Source organism: Fusarium graminearum, chromosome 1 (assembly GCF_000240135.3).
Source record: "Fusarium graminearum PH-1 chromosome 1, whole genome shotgun sequence".
NCBI classification, from domain to species: domain Eukaryota; kingdom Fungi; phylum Ascomycota; class Sordariomycetes; order Hypocreales; family Nectriaceae; genus Fusarium; species Fusarium graminearum.
Window position 1 is genome coordinate 10,159,593 of NC_026474.1, and position 14,955 is coordinate 10,174,547.

A 14,955-nucleotide genomic window follows, 5' to 3' on the forward strand; every position below is an offset into this window, starting at 1 on the left:
AAACAATGCACTGCCAACGTCAATGTGTAGCTAGAATCTCACCCGTCACTCCGTATCATGAATAAACCCATAAGTTTCTATAGCGGTGGAACTTCGATTTTACTAGCAAGATAGCGAATGCGAGAGAGCCAGCAAAAGGCACGTTACCTTGAATTGTTCACGGGACGACACTAGCTTAGAGGCCGAGCAGAAATACGAGATGGTTCTCCCCCAAAAGCTACCTAACGTTACCCCACAATGCCTCAAAATGGGGGCCATGACCGGCAGAAAGCCACAGGCTACCCCTGCACTGTTGGACAGCTAGTCTAGGTCAATTATTCTGGACCACAGTCTGGATCACAATTGTTCCCATCGACGTTTTTCTATCCGCTCCTCAAAATAGCACACTGCGGGCTATCGGCATGCCCTAGCCTCGTTGCGGCACGCTCGGTATTAGCCAGAATACGGGCACTAAGCTGAGCTGACAGCAAACACAGAGTTGTCTAGAGAGGCTCTACTAAGCTAAGCTGCAACGGTAGCTATGACGATGCATGGTGCGGAAACTAAGCTTGTCCTGCCTCCAGCCTCCCAGTCACTTTCTCGATTTGGATGTGGAGATGGACGATCGTCCGAGGCTCGTGTCGTGATGGACAAGGCAGGGTAGCTTAGCTAGGTTACTAGCTAGATGCATGGTGGCATGGTCCATTTTCCCATGCGAAGCTTGGAGAATCTATGTGAATAGTCAAGTATAAGAAGACTCTTGAATCTCCTCCAAATACCGTTTCTTCTCATCATCACTCTCATCAAACATCAACCACTCTTATCTTCAAACAACTCTCACCACTACCACCAACACCACTCACCTCTTCAACTTACACACAAAAACCCACAACCGTCAACATGAAGTTCACTGGTATCCTCTCTGCTCTCGCTCTCACCTCCGCCGTCTCGGCCACCACTGGTAAGTTTCATCTGGATCTCTGATATCTCCTTCACTCAACTAACACACTATCTTCAGTCTCCTACGACACTGGCTACGATGACAAGTCTCGCCCCATGACCGCCGTCTCTTGCTCTGATGGCTCCAACGGTCTCATCACCAAGTACGGCTGGAAGACCCAGGGCAACATCCCCACCAAGTACATCGGTGGTGTCAACATCATCGCTGGCTGGAACTCCCCCAACTGCGGTGGTTGCTACCGCCTCGAGTACAAGGGCCGCAAGATCAACGTCCTTGCCATCGACCACGCCGCCTCTGGCTTCAACATTGGCCTCGATGCCATGAACGCCCTCACTGGTGGCCAGGCTACCGCGCTCGGCCGTGTCAACGCCCAGGTCTACCACGCTGACCCTTCTGCTTGTGGCCTCAAGAAGTAAACGGCTGCAACTCTACGACTTTTATGAGATGCATTACGGACGGGAATTTGGGTTAACGGATACTTTTTTATAATTCTTCCTCTCCTTAGAACTTTGGGTTTAATACTTGGCAATGGCTGGCTGGCGTTTAGACTATGATTTACCACACACATAATCTAACTAGATACTACACACACTTACATATGAATGAACATAGAGCTTAGTTGCTTATACTCAATAACCTGAACAATCTGAAAAAGTGAAATGCTCTGCTTGATCGAATTGGATTGTCTCTTAAGGGCCCCTTGAATAGGCTTTATTAAACATGAAACCTTCAGAAACTATAGCTTTAGTTTCAGTAAGAGACACTATATTTCGTTCCGCTTTACTAATTACATGCCCGAGTTCTAAAGTATAGCCCCATTTCGCTTTATTATCAACCACAAGCAAGACCCCTCGCCGTAACTGCTGCCAGTTGAGCCGTCCAAAAAGCAATATTTTTCGAGTATTGACCTTTTCGTCCCAATCAAGAGTGTCATCTTATGACATCTTCTGAGCACATGAGTTATTCATCGAAAACAAATCTCAACCATGGTGGCGTGTTGATAACCATCGGGGGGTCCGACAATTCACTAGAATCATCCGAACTTGAATCATCTGAACAAATCGAAGGCATATCGTGGAAAGGCGGAGGTGTAGAAATAGACGATCCGCAAGAAGACAAAGGACTGTCGCTGTCGCTCAAGCTCTGACTAGGCACACCAGGGCGTTCGTGAATGGTCTCGTATGTCATGAGACTACCAGATGGTGAAGATGGTACGTACTCGGGAGTACTGGGTGGGGGAGTTCGTGAATCTGTGGCGATTTTTATATAGCTTTTGCCCGCCTGTTCTTGTTCTTTGGTGATTGTTAGCTGATGCACGATGACTGGCCGGTATGGATAGGAGATATGCTATACCGCTTGGTGAAGTTCTAATCCACATAGCGCACTGGAGCACTTCAACAAGATCGACGAACTGTTCATATTCGAGCCCATATTTCAGTCCTCCGAAGGGAATACGGATCTTATCTGGAGCCCTCAAGACAGCTGTTATGTCATTGATGCCATGCTTCGCGGCAGCCGACTCGACAAAGTCTACGAAATCATAAAAGAGTCCCGTTTCGCCTTTGAAGACCACGCATCTATGCTCTTTGCAGTATCCCATGAAATTTTCGTAGGATGCATTCGACTTCTTGGTAATAGTCAGGTCGATCGCTGCGCCCGTCTTTCTGCAACGCGACAGTTTGACTGCAATGTCTGGAGATGCAATGAGCTGCAGGATAGATGGAGGAGGCGAGAATTGGCGAACGTGGGCAGATTCAAGGTATAAATCGTAGGCTGGTCTAAGTATCTCAGAGCGGGCGTGGGCAAACTCTGATGATTCCCCTCCTTTGAGACGGTCGAGTTGATCTTCGAATATGATCGCCATGGTGAGAGTTGACTACCTATGTAGTACAAAGGAAGAGACAAGGCAATACTCTGTTTGAGATTCAACGATAGAAAAACCGATGTGTTTGTAAATTTTGCTTTGTTTTGTTTTAGTTGTTGGGTGCTCTTGTTTTAGGGGCATTCATTGATGCTCGAGGCAGCCGTGGTAACTGGACCTGCCGCGCACCTGCCAACAGCTGGCTCTGAAGTTTTCGGAATGGGAGGTGGAACAGAATTCACTTAATGAACTTGAATTAAAATGAATTAAATATTAAAAGCTACTAGGCTTTAGAGTCAGTCACAAATGCATTTAACCTATTGTGTAGCATTTTTGGTCTTTTCCCTTTAAACGAGACTCCAACTCCAACACAGAAATCACCTCGAATAGCACGGATAACAACATATTGATCGTGTTAATTTATCACGACTATTCAGGGGAAGACTGATTCTACTTATTCTTAGTAAATGTACTACGGATAGAAATATAATAAACGTCATACTTACAAGAATTGAACCTTAACAGCAAGCGGTGCAACAGTCGTGCAAACCCACCAACATGGGTGACGGTTACTTGAAAAGAACTGACCACAAACACGGGAAGATTATCATCTAAACTTGGAGTCACACGGCCAGACTATGTACAACTCTTTGATAACATTAAACTATTTTCGAGGATTTTCTACTCAGACCTACGGCCTTTCATTTAGATGAGTGTTTACGCAACGTCTCTATACAACCCATAACAATTTGCATAAGAATACCTACTAGGCAAGTAATTATACCATAAAACAGGTTAAAAAGAACATCCAATAGAAACTTCCTTTCATCCATCTCATGGCCAGGATAGGAAGCGAGGCCGAGTTTGGTGACGTGCCTGACGTGGGGTAATCCTGGTTCGTCATCAGCACGTAGGTACTCAGTCAGTCACGTTTACATCGATCAATCTTTTTTCCCATCAAGTTTTCCATCTTTTTTAAAACCAAATTCGATTAATTTTTTTCTAGTCTAGTCATGTTCTCAGAAATCACACAACGTTGACGATGCAGAATCTTCCCAACGAGCTCGTCACTCATATCCTCACCTTCATCGACCCCGAAGCCGATTTACAACATCGCATCTACCAAGACCCTGCAAAGCTCTCGAGGCCTGTATCATCTGGACCAAATACATCCTTGAAGAATGCTTCGCTAGTCTGTCGTCTTTGGAGAAATGCCTTGATAAAACCTCTCTTTCGACATGTCGTTTGGTCCTTTTGGCGCTTCAACAAGCCAACTACGCAAGACATCGTATCCGAAATCGAGGTTCTGAGTTTCATACGTCGCAACAACTTGGCATCTACCGTAGAAAGTTTCACTATTCTAGTTGATGCTCCTAGGAGATCGGGCCAGGATCGATATGCTGATGGTCAGTTCTGGGGCGTTTTGCCCCCTGCTGCGCATTTGCCGGAGACGTCCTCCCTGAGCTTGTCACGATCTGTCCTGGACAACGAGCGTGAAAGTGAAAATGCCGAGAGCAGAAACAATGGAGACAGGGCTCAGGTTCATTGGGACAACAACTGGCTCTGGCACACCATATTCGACGTTATTGATCCTTTGCGCATCACAGTAATCAGTCCAATAGATATCCTTGCCTCCCTTCTAAGCCGAACCGTCGATTTGTCGAGTAACTGGGCTTTCGACAGCACCTACTACGTTCTGTCGCTATCACGGCCATCTCGCAGTGCTGGACAGAAGAAAGGATCAGATCTGCTGCCCTCGCAGCTATCTGGATTGCGTGACCGCATCCCTTGTGACTTGTTCCACATCAGAGACTGGCCCTCACTTCTCATCAACGAAGGTTCCTTCGCGCCTGTCTACTCCACTTACGAATTCTTTCATTACTCGGCAGCAACTCTCCTCCCTGCCATCTTCGACGCTTCAGACCCTTCGTTCAGCGTCATCTGCGAAAACCTCAAATTGCTATCCTACATTGCCACGTTCCCCCTTTCGCACCACATCTCGGACTTTCTCATCCCGCACTGTCCACCCGTCGAGCATCTCTTTGTTCAACTCATGCCCAAGAACCGTGACTTTTGGGAAAGCAGTAGTCTTGCAAAGGTCAATCTTTCCGACCTGTGGCTCGAGTGCGATACATCGTACGCTCTCCTCGTGCGCCAGATGCTGGAACCTGTCCCGCAGCAGGGTTGGCAAAGGTTGAGAATATTTGAGACGGGCGACAAGCCAGCAGAAGGTGTCTGGAGGATGAACACATACGATGCTCACATCAATGGCGTAAATGGGTGGAGGGAAGAGAGCGAGGGTGTTTTCGTCAAGGATGATTCCTCAAGCGAGAGTCAAGAACAAGAACAAGAACAAGCCGAAGAAGAGGGGCCTTAGTGTTCCAGTCACTATAGAGGGCTTTGTTAGCAATGATATTAGGGGCGCATGTTACTTTCTATCTCTGTTTAGGCTGTTTTTGTCCAAGGTCATGATGAATTTGAAATGATAAGTAACTTACATAAACTTGATACTACAAGACTTACTATTTGCGTTACTTAAAGCAAGAATTTGATTCGCTACAAGAACTGAGTGAGTTTTTGCATGAATGATTTTGTGATCATTTGTTTTTACGATCATCTATGTCTGATGTCAGGTCTATCACTCGACATCCATACTTATATCCGACCAAGTTATAAGCCCTTGGTGAAGCTTCAGCCATGATAAACTGGTTGTACATGAAACCAAACCCAAGACTCAACGCCTCTACATGCATCATGTAGTCTATATATATCCGATCCAACGGGCAGTATGTGGTGGAATGGCACGAATCAAATGCCATGCCTCTGCCATAACTGTTCATCCGAACCCAAAACGCCATGTAAATACACACAAACTTAATCGTCATCGCTGTCAATGTCGCCGTCCTTGTCACTGTCTGTAAAGTCGGCAACAGGCTCCCTCGCCGCATGCTCCTTCATCTCTCGATAGGTACTCCAAGTTAGGGCCAAGAAGGCTATGATGATCATGGCGCCTCCGACAATGGCGGCAAAACTCAATGGCTCTCCAGTGATCATCCAATCAACGATCGCGACGAGGAAGATGGTGAGAAGCGCAGCCACCGACGACAGGACAGGCGATGTCAGGGAAATAAGAACGAGGAATGAACCGCTGAAAGTGGCATTGGAAAGAACAGCAAGAAGAATGAGCCAGCAGGTCGAGGCTTCGGGTATCTCGAACTTTTCGATGTTTAAGAAATCAAGGAGTGGAAGAGGAATCCAAAGGACTGTCAGGGTGAAAAGACCGATCAAAGAGCCGAAAGTGTTGGCGAAAATCATGCCTCGTCCGGGAGAGCATCCCTCGGGTGGACAAGCATATCTCTTGTACAAGACCTCGTAGAGGCCATAAAGAACAGAACCGATACCAATGACGAGGTTACCAAAGAATCTGTTGCCGGCTTCGACACTCTCAGCTCCCTCCTTAGTGTCACCGTAAGCAACGACGAGAACACCGGCAATGGCAATAAGGACAGCAACCGATTTGTCGAGACGCAGTGGCTCGTGAAGTAGTGGAACAGAGAAAACGTATGCGAAAAAGGCGGAGCAGTTGTAGATCGCCGTCAGATCCGAAGGCGTCGTCAGACTAACAGCAATGTACCAACTCAACCCAGCGACAGTCAGGGCGCAAGTAATAATAGCGGTGAAACGAACAAAGTAACGAACAGGCCGAGCGCGGTGCTGGATCGAAATATGGAATACATCGAGGGTCTGCTTCTCAATCATAATGGCAGTGGTGCGCAATTGGTGCTTGTGTCTTTTCCAGAAGACAGGCCATGGCACATCGCGCTTTTGAAAGCGCAGAATAAGGAGCTGAATTGGCCACAAAACAACCCAGGAACCGTGAGTGAAATACATCATACAATATGCTTTGTCCCAACCAAGGTCATGCTGAATATGCGCGCTCAGCTCTGTCTGGACGCAAAATGCGATCAAGCTAACGATAAGGAAGAATCCTGCGTACGTGTACCTCTGCTTGGTCGAGTCCGCGGCAGTTTCGGCAGCGGTTTGAGGGCTTCGACTGCGCATTGTAGATCGTCGGCTCATACTTGGTCGAGCCATCATCTCATTCGGATGATAGGGGATATCATCTTCGCTGGACGCCCTTGATCCCTGGCTAGATCGTCGTCCGCTATCGCTGGTGGGCGAATAGCCAGCGCGACCGCGCTCAGGGTCATCCTCCTTGAAAAGAAGGGGTTCACCAGACTTACCATCGCCGTGACGATGGTAGTTTGGGCGACGAAGGTCATTGGGATTCATATCGTCCAACTCCAATCCTTCACTGTCAAGGTTTGACTTTGACTTTGTATTCTTGTTGCGATCGTGGCGTTTCGTGTCAGGAGCGGAAGCGTTGCTCGGATGATTGGCGGTGCCACGGACGCCAACAGTTCTTGGTCTGGCAGTGGAGGACGAAGCTGGTTCGCATGTGGTATCGTCACTGGATGAGGTGGAAGAATCCGAATCCGAATCCGAATCTAGGGATACTCGATCGCGACCTTGCAGGAGACTGGCCTCTTGTTCTCTGTTATTGCGGCGAGACATGGAGGGCAAAGGGAGGGACCGGGTCGGTACAAGTATATAAATACAATCAATGAAAAAAGAGTGAAACGGTTTAGCTGGGATCTGCGGTTGGACCGGGTGTTTCTGGGTATGGGTAACCTGTCGAATCGAGGCTGTTGTATTGGATCTGTGGTATGTAAAGGTGGTGTTGAAAAGCAGCCATGCTAGTCCAGGGCGGAGACAAGCGGGTCCCAAGACCCCATCTTACAGGGGCCAAACTGGCAAGGGACCAACAGCGCGGGGAATTGGATGGCACGGGGGGGACTAGGGGTGCCGTCATAGTTCAGTTGGTCTGCATGGGGTTTATCTCGATTTTTTAGAGGCATTCATGGTGGTAAATAAACATCACTAGAGAGGTTATCGCGGTTAGGATATCCCAGGATGCATGACTCAACCGTTAGAAATCTTAACTTACTGATTATAATGTTTTTTAAAAAAAAGATTCTACTGAGGCTGAGGCTTATTATTCTCAAGGTACTCGCTACAAAAGTCCTGTTCCCACATACATGCATGTACCTAATAACCGGTTTTGACATGTCTCTTAGATCTAGCTAAGATCTGATTGCGTGCTACGCTATCATTCAGATAACAATGCCTAATGCCAAGGGCATCACACCAACAAAATGACACCTTGAAAGTCATGTGCTACCGTATTCTCCCCACGCGCCCCCAATCCCGAGACATGCTCATATGCTGTATCACCATCAGATACCTGCAATAAAGGATAATAGCAGTACTCCAAATCCTCAAATAGCATGTGAGTCTTAGTCAGACGATAAATATTACTATCTGCCTACTCGCAATTACTTGGCCGATGCTCCAAACAGCGCCTCGTGCACATCATAAGTATACTCCAAATCCCCGTGCCAGTAATTAGCAGTGTCTGCCTTGGAGTATAGCCAGGCCTGGTCAAGTGCTTCAACCACTTCGTCTGGGAGAGGACCCTTCTCAAGAAGCTCCAGGTTCTCCTCCAGCTGCTCTACCTTGGACATGCCGAGGATGATTCCATCGTTGCCGTCTTTGATCTTCAGTCCGGAGTGGTGCACCGTCCATCGCAGCGCCGTCTCAAGCATACTTAATCCGTTCTTCTCCACTGCCTGCTCGATAACATTCAGGGCTTTGAATGTGCTTTCTCTGAAGTAACGTTGGCGGTATGCGGTGCCGATAGCAGACTGGTCAGAGAAGCGACCAGTTTCGGGCTTGATGTCCATCGACTTGATCTTGCCGGACAAGAGACCACCAGCAATGGGGTTATAAACAACAATATCAAGACCGTATCTTCTGCAGGCCACAAAGAGCTCCGCCTCGATTGAACGAGTGAGGCAGTTGTACATGCCCTGGTAGACCGTAGGTCGGACCCAGTTGTTGTACTTGCAGGTCATGACAACTTCGGCAACCTCGTATGCGGTGAAGTTGCTGATACCAAAGTTGACGAACTTTCCATCCTTGTGCAGCTTATTGATAGCCTCGAGGGTCTCGGCGAAGGGAACGCCACGGTCAGGACGGTGGAGGTAGAGCAGCTATTCACCGTGTCAGTGCTTGTTAGTCTATTGTTGGTTCACAGCAGCTTACATCAATGCAGTCAGTTCCAAGCTCCTTCAAACTGGTCTCGACAGACTCGATGACCTTGTCGTAGGTGTTTTCGCGATGTTCCTTGGGATACTTGACCTTGGTATCGAGAGTAAGTCCCCTCTCCTTCCACTTGGTCTCCTTACCAGTCCATCCCTCTTGTTGTCCGCCGACATATATACGCGCAGTGTCAACTTCACTGTAGCCCTTGCTCTGGAAAACGTCGAGCGCCTTGTTGAATGTCTCCGAGTCAAAGATACGGGCGTCGTGCTTCTCAGAACCAGGAGGTCCAAAGGTCATGAGACCCAGGATAACGCGGGGCTTTACACTTTGAGGCAGGAGAGGCATTGTGATGATTGATGGTATTCTTGATAATGATAATTATGGTCGGGAGCCAAGACTTAAATGGAGATGACAGGTTCTTTATAGTCACTCGAGAAAGGATGGAGGTTCGGAGTTGTGTCCCCAAACTCCAGCTCACCCATCCATCATCGCGCCTTTTGGTCGACCCTCGGACTCACCCCACCAACATTTACGGTTTGGGGCGGGGTACAGTACGTTTCGGTTTAAGTAGAACGAGTGTCACGGCAAAGGCAAAAAGGGTGCGTGCGAGGTACCAGAGAAGTTTGTTTACTGGCTAGAGCAAAGTATTGGTGGATTAATGCTAGGTATTGAATCATCGGTGAACAAGTCAAGAGACGGGAGTCAAAGAGGATCAAGAGCTCAAGCGAGCTATTGGATAGCTTCATGACGTAGGTATGTCCGTCGATAGGTATGGCTTAGCTCCATATATCTCTGGGTGGAACATGAGTCTTATGAGTTGAACAGATAAGCAGATACCAAATATTCAAATTACCCAAATCAGCAGCGTTTACAGCTACCATAGCACTCCGATTTGTGTCTTTGTAATGATATCTACTCTCGAAATGGATCCCGTCAAGAGCTGTGGGGACTATACAAACCTTTATTCCCAGATCCTAGTAGACGTGAAATGGTTCCTAGATATTATCGAATGGTAATCTCTCACATACCATATAGAAAAAAAAAACTCAGGTGAATTGTATCATTTCGGGCGTCTCATGGTCAATCTGAAAAGGGATATAAGCCAATTATGATGCCCTAGAAGTGTAACAATAGTCAATTGTATCTTAGGCAGTCAAACCAAGATCCTAACCCATATTTCCTTCATACAAGTGGGTTAGAAGTTAAAGACGTAATTGATAGTTCCCGATAGCGGGTTAAGCACGGTCGGTTAATCTGCGGCCAACATCCCGCAATTCAAACTCCAAATTCACAGCTTCGCGATTGGAGATTTCAAGATTCCGAACTGCTGTGTCGACATCCCACCACCACCTGTGAATGCGACGCTTCAAACATGCTTTTGTAAGTATGAGCCAAAATTTAGCAACACTTTGAATGTCAACTAATCTCATCAGTTCCTTCTTCACATAGACTAATCCATCATGAGGGCGCAATTGGCCCGCCATGCTCGACGGGTCCTCATCCAGCAAGTCCGATCCCCGTCTTGCGCCGTCTATTCTACCCCCCTTCGCCGAACACGATTACCAAGAACAATAAACAATGGCTGCTCACGGAGATACTTCCTCGAAGCCTTGTTCTCCAAAGCTCCTCGCGAGGTCCGCCAACCCGAATTCGAACCAGGATGGCAGCAGATTATGATTTGGAGGAGTCGCATGCTCGACAACTTACGTCCTCCGCCTACACCAGAGCTTGTTCTGGCCTGGAGGTCTTTCTTTGAAGGAAAACTCTCCAGTCGAAGGCCATTGAATGGCACCCAGGCAATGCAATGTAGTCGACTACTCCCCTACCTCGTGGTACAACGTCAATTTCCCTTTACAGCAAAGATTGAGATCGCCGATGTTATCAATGCCCTCAACGTCCTCTGCAGACTTCGACCTCGCGAACGAACTACCGAACATCTTAAACTAGCCAACGCTCTCTGGACTGCTGTTGAAGATCCCCGGATGCACGAAAAGCCTGGCTGGACGACTCGCGGCGGATTATGGTGCACCTTTATCGAAGTGCTGTGTCTCTATGGTGGATCGAAGGAGGCTCTCCAAATGATTTATGATAAAAAGGACGAGGTAATGCAGTATTGCGACAAGAAAACGAAAAACCCCATATTATGGATGTGCCAGGGATTGGCTCGCGAAGGTCATGAAGAGGATCTTGTCAACTTTGTCAACTGGGCGCAGGAAAATGGCTATCCATTCGAAAAACATATTCAGCGTGTAATGGTCGATTTCTTTGCTGAGAGGGATCGGGTCGAGGAGACGAAGTACTGGTTCGAGAAGCCCATTCCTGGAACCCGCTCCAATCTAGTTATACCACTCATCGCTCACTTTGCTGCCCGCAACAACCTCCAGGAATGGGCCGTTCCGTATTTCCTTGAAATCGGTGAAAGGCTCAACGGGAAGCCAGAAAAGCATTACTGGGACAGCTTACTGCAGGCAATCCTCATTATAGGAAAAGGGTTGCCCGAAGTGGAAAGTATGATGTCCAGAATGGAAAGCTCCCACGAGTCTTTCAAGTCAAATACAGCCACCATCAACAGCCTCCTTCGAGCTGGACTTGAGTTGAAAGACATGTTGTTAGTCGAAGAGATTCTTTCTCTTGCCGCCGACAAGGGTATTCCAATTGATGGCGAGTCTCACCTTATTCTTATGGAGATGCGACTCGAAGCGGGCTACATACCTGGAGTTCATGCGGCGTACAAAAAGGTTACACATCATGAGCCCTGGCACGTTAAGCCTGATTTATGGTGGGACTTCGGCCGACTCGTCAACACTTTCATGATGACTCTCACGACTCAGACGACGCCAAACTTCAAACTCATTGGCGAAATAGTCGAAATGTGCGAAGAGAACCAGGTGCTCCTCGAGCCTAGCACAGTGGCTTCTCTGTGTATTCGTCTCTTGGAGAATGAGAAGTACTACGAAGTGATGGACATTTTATCCGTTCACGCCTTTCAGTTCAGTGCTGCTGAGCGAGAAACTATCCAGGAAGCCTTTAGCAAGTTCTCTGCGGATCTTAAGACAAGCACGTCACGAGCATGGAATTGCTATCAAATCTTGCGGCAGTTCTTCCAAGATCTTAGCTTTGACCACCGTGTGCAGCTAATGGAGGCATTCTTCGACCGCAAGCGCCCAGACATGGCATCCCATGTTTTCGGTCACATGCGACAGCATCGAAATAACGACTATCATCCCAAGCGGGAGACATACATCACATTCTTCGAGAGATTCTCAAGGTGTCCTGATGATGAGTCCTTGGAGATTGTCCACAACATGCTTAAGATGGATACGACAGTGGTTCCCAACACCAAGCTTTACACTTCCCTCATGTTAGCCTACGCATCTTGCGGCAAGTCCACTCAAGCAATGGACTTTTGGCAAGCAATCACAGCCTCTGTCGAGGGGCCATCTTATGCAAGTCTGGAAGCGGTCTTTTGGGCTCTTGAGCGCACACCAAGAGGTTCAATTCACTCCCATCTCATCTGGAAGCGAATTGAAAGCATGGAGGTAGACGTTCCTCAGTCGGTATACAATGCCTATGTCGGCGCTGTTGCTGGTAGTGCAGAGTTGGAAAAGGTTCAGGATATGCTCATAAGGATGAGCGTGGTGACGGGACATGAACCAGATGCAATGACGTGAGTTACCCAAAACCACCCGCCAAGATGACAAGACGACTGACACAAAGTAGATTGGGCATTGCGTTCAATGCTCTTCCAGGACAACAGCTACAAGCAGATTTCAAGGCGTGGGCCCAGGGGCGATATTCTGAGGCGTGGGCCGCTCTCGAGTCAAAAGGCAAGCGACTTAACCAGGATTCGCTATGCCAATACAAGCTCAATAGAATACTGAGAGCTTGAAATGTACCAAAAATATGTCACATGAAAAGAAAGAGATATGTTGGATGTTGACAACTGTATCAATATGTTACATAGAGGTTTGAGGCTGTTATACATAAGACCACAAAAATAATGATCATGACATCATCCCATTCAACAGAACGCCAGCGCATGAACAAGTCGTTTTTCGCTTTTTCTTTTTCCTTTATTTACGACTGATCTACTTGTTGCGCGAGAAGAAATCCTCACGGAGCATTTCGGGGTGGGCGTGCACGCTGGGGTAGATACCCATTCCTTGAACTCGGCGGATCATCTTGGCCACCTTGCGCTGGTTGACGGGTCGGAGACGAGTGAGGTTGGAGTGGTTGATCATTCCAGATGATGATGTGAAGTATTCGATGAGAGAGAAGTTCTCGGGGTCAATTAGCATCAGTGCATTGTGTATATATGCTGATATAAACGCACCTTGTACATGTCGAGAGGGCTGATGCCGAGCGCATCGATAACGTCGTTGTTCTTTACCGACCTCTTCCTCCATTTCTGCATCTCAACGGGGCTCAGGTCATGAGGCGAGTAGACATCTCCTGCCTCCCATCGTCGAGGCATTTGTCTAAGGAAGTCGTTGGACATCTTTTGGTTCTTGAGGAAATCCATCTGGGCCGTCTTCTCTATCGTGTACGAGGTGTTACGCATCTTGTATCGCTCTATAAGTCTAGAAGCAGCATCTCCGCGCTGTGGTCTGTACCCGCTAGCACGATTATTGCTGTTGTTGAGGTTCGCAAGTCGGTGGTTGTGAGCTCCTGCGGAGGACGGCTCGCGGGGAGCAGCAGCAGGGGCTGTGGTAGAAAAGGGTCGAATAACGCTTCGCGCAACAGCCGAAGCTGTCGAGAGCGCTGATAGTCTGGGAGGCATCATGGGCTGTTGCGATTGAAATCTGACGATTGAAATTGGTGGTTAAAAGGCTCCAGAGGCTAATTTTAGTGATACTCAATCGTTGGAGGTTTTTCGACGGGGCGGAATGCGGCGGGGTGAATTCCGCATCTCCACTCAGATTTTATCGCTGCAAATCCAACCTAGAACTTTTAATGGTGGGATAGCAACTATTTACTCTACCAACGACGGCGACGGCGCAAGCAGAAAAAGGCGACTAAACGTCTCACAATAATCCCTCTGTAGCGAGTGACGACGACAAACCGCAATCATGGTCAGAAAACTCAAGCATCACGAGTCGAAGCTTCTGCGAAAGACAGACTTCATCACATACAAAGGCGACAATGGCCATCGCGACAAGGCCGTCATGCGACGGTACATGATCCAAAAGCCTGAGGACTATCACAAGTACAACCGTCTCTGTGGTGTATGTGTTCCCGTATTCCAAGCGCATCAACTCTTACTAACAATCGCAGTCTCTGCGCCAGCTCGCCCATCGTCTATCCCTCCTCCCTCCCGAGAACGCAACCCGCCGCAAGCACGAGGAGCTGCTCCTCAACAAGCTCTATGATATGGGCGTTCTTTCATCCTCCTCAAAGCTTTCCGCCGTCGAGAACAGCGTCACCGTCAGCGCCTTTGCGCGCCGCCGACTTCCCGTGCTCATGACCAGGCTGCGCATGGCCGAGACTGTGCAGGCAGCGACCAAGATGATTGAGCAGGGCCACGTGCGCGTGGGGACTGAGACCGTCACTGATCCGGCTTACCTGGTTACGAGAGGCATGGAGGACTTTGTGACATGGACTGTGGGCAGCAAGATCAAGAGGAACATCATGAAATACCGAGACCAGCTTGATGATTTCGAGCTGCTGTAATTTGGTGTGGCTTTGGGTGTCAGATGTTGAAAAGGTCGGGGGTAGCATGAGGAGGAGGAAAATGCATTGGACGATTGGAGTTTGGGCGTCTTTGTATTGCGATCTTCGAAAGGGCAACTACTACGGTGAAGCTCAGAGTTTGGAGGTGATGCAGAATTTTACATTTAACAAGATTTGGTCAAAGCTATGCAGTCTATTTGTCCGTCTATAATTACATTATTGTGGATGACAATAGCTGTTCCGTTTCAAGTCCAGTGTCTAAAGCTATCTCCTATGTTTTCCAATGCCATGCATTGGTATTAACGAAATATCTCACGCA

At 48.0% G+C, this 14,955-nt stretch overlaps 8 protein-coding genes across 8 annotated transcripts; 4 read left to right on the top strand and 4 right to left on the bottom strand.

The window, feature by feature from the left end:
• The first annotated feature begins 668 nt into the window (after positions 1-668).
• Positions 669-1,600, top strand: FGSG_10212 (uncharacterized protein). Its single transcript, XM_011320857.1, has 2 exons — positions 669-940; positions 998-1,600. The coding sequence occupies exons 1-2, from the start codon at positions 880-882 to the stop codon at positions 1,354-1,356; spliced, it is 420 nt and encodes a 139-aa protein (XP_011319159.1). The 5' UTR covers positions 669-879; the 3' UTR covers positions 1,357-1,600.
• Positions 1,601-1,900: 300 nt separating this feature from the next.
• Positions 1,901-2,804, bottom strand: FGSG_10213 (uncharacterized protein; the record flags this gene model as incomplete). The annotated part of the gene is made up of 2 exons (XM_011320858.1): positions 1,901-2,190; positions 2,294-2,804. The coding sequence occupies 2 exons, from the start codon at positions 2,802-2,804 to the stop codon at positions 1,901-1,903; spliced, it is 801 nt and encodes a 266-aa protein (XP_011319160.1).
• A 1,235-nt stretch (positions 2,805-4,039) lies between these two features.
• FGSG_10214 (uncharacterized protein) lies at positions 4,040-5,178 on the top strand (the record flags this gene model as incomplete). The annotated part of the gene is made up of 2 exons (XM_011320859.1): positions 4,040-4,044; positions 4,179-5,178. The coding sequence occupies 2 exons, from the start codon at positions 4,040-4,042 to the stop codon at positions 5,176-5,178; spliced, it is 1,005 nt and encodes a 334-aa protein (XP_011319161.1).
• Positions 5,179-5,675: 497 nt separating this feature from the next.
• FGSG_10215 (uncharacterized protein) lies at positions 5,676-7,094 on the bottom strand (the record flags this gene model as incomplete). The annotated part of the gene is made up of 1 exon (XM_011320860.1): positions 5,676-7,094. The coding sequence occupies one exon, from the start codon at positions 7,092-7,094 to the stop codon at positions 5,676-5,678; it is 1,419 nt and encodes a 472-aa protein (XP_011319162.1).
• Positions 7,095-8,197: 1,103 nt separating this feature from the next.
• FGSG_10216 (uncharacterized protein) lies at positions 8,198-9,311 on the bottom strand (the record flags this gene model as incomplete). The annotated part of the gene is made up of 2 exons (XM_011320861.1): positions 8,198-8,914; positions 8,967-9,311. The coding sequence occupies 2 exons, from the start codon at positions 9,309-9,311 to the stop codon at positions 8,198-8,200; spliced, it is 1,062 nt and encodes a 353-aa protein (XP_011319163.1).
• A 1,115-nt stretch (positions 9,312-10,426) lies between these two features.
• On the top strand, positions 10,427-12,855 carry FGSG_10217 (uncharacterized protein; the record flags this gene model as incomplete). Its single annotated transcript, XM_011320862.1, has 2 exons — positions 10,427-12,633; positions 12,687-12,855. The coding sequence occupies 2 exons, from the start codon at positions 10,427-10,429 to the stop codon at positions 12,853-12,855; spliced, it is 2,376 nt and encodes a 791-aa protein (XP_011319164.1).
• Positions 12,856-13,054: 199 nt separating this feature from the next.
• Positions 13,055-13,746, bottom strand: FGSG_10218 (uncharacterized protein; the record flags this gene model as incomplete). Its single annotated transcript, XM_011320863.1, has 2 exons — positions 13,055-13,246; positions 13,300-13,746. The coding sequence occupies 2 exons, from the start codon at positions 13,744-13,746 to the stop codon at positions 13,055-13,057; spliced, it is 639 nt and encodes a 212-aa protein (XP_011319165.1).
• Positions 13,747-13,946: 200 nt separating this feature from the next.
• On the top strand, positions 13,947-14,819 carry FGSG_10219 (U3 small nucleolar ribonucleoprotein IMP3). The gene is made up of 2 exons (XM_011320864.1): positions 13,947-14,191; positions 14,241-14,819. Exons 1-2 carry the CDS (start codon positions 14,036-14,038, stop codon positions 14,634-14,636), a joined length of 552 nt encoding a protein of 183 aa, XP_011319166.1. The 5' UTR covers positions 13,947-14,035; the 3' UTR covers positions 14,637-14,819.
• Positions 14,820-14,955: the final 136 nt, after the last annotated feature.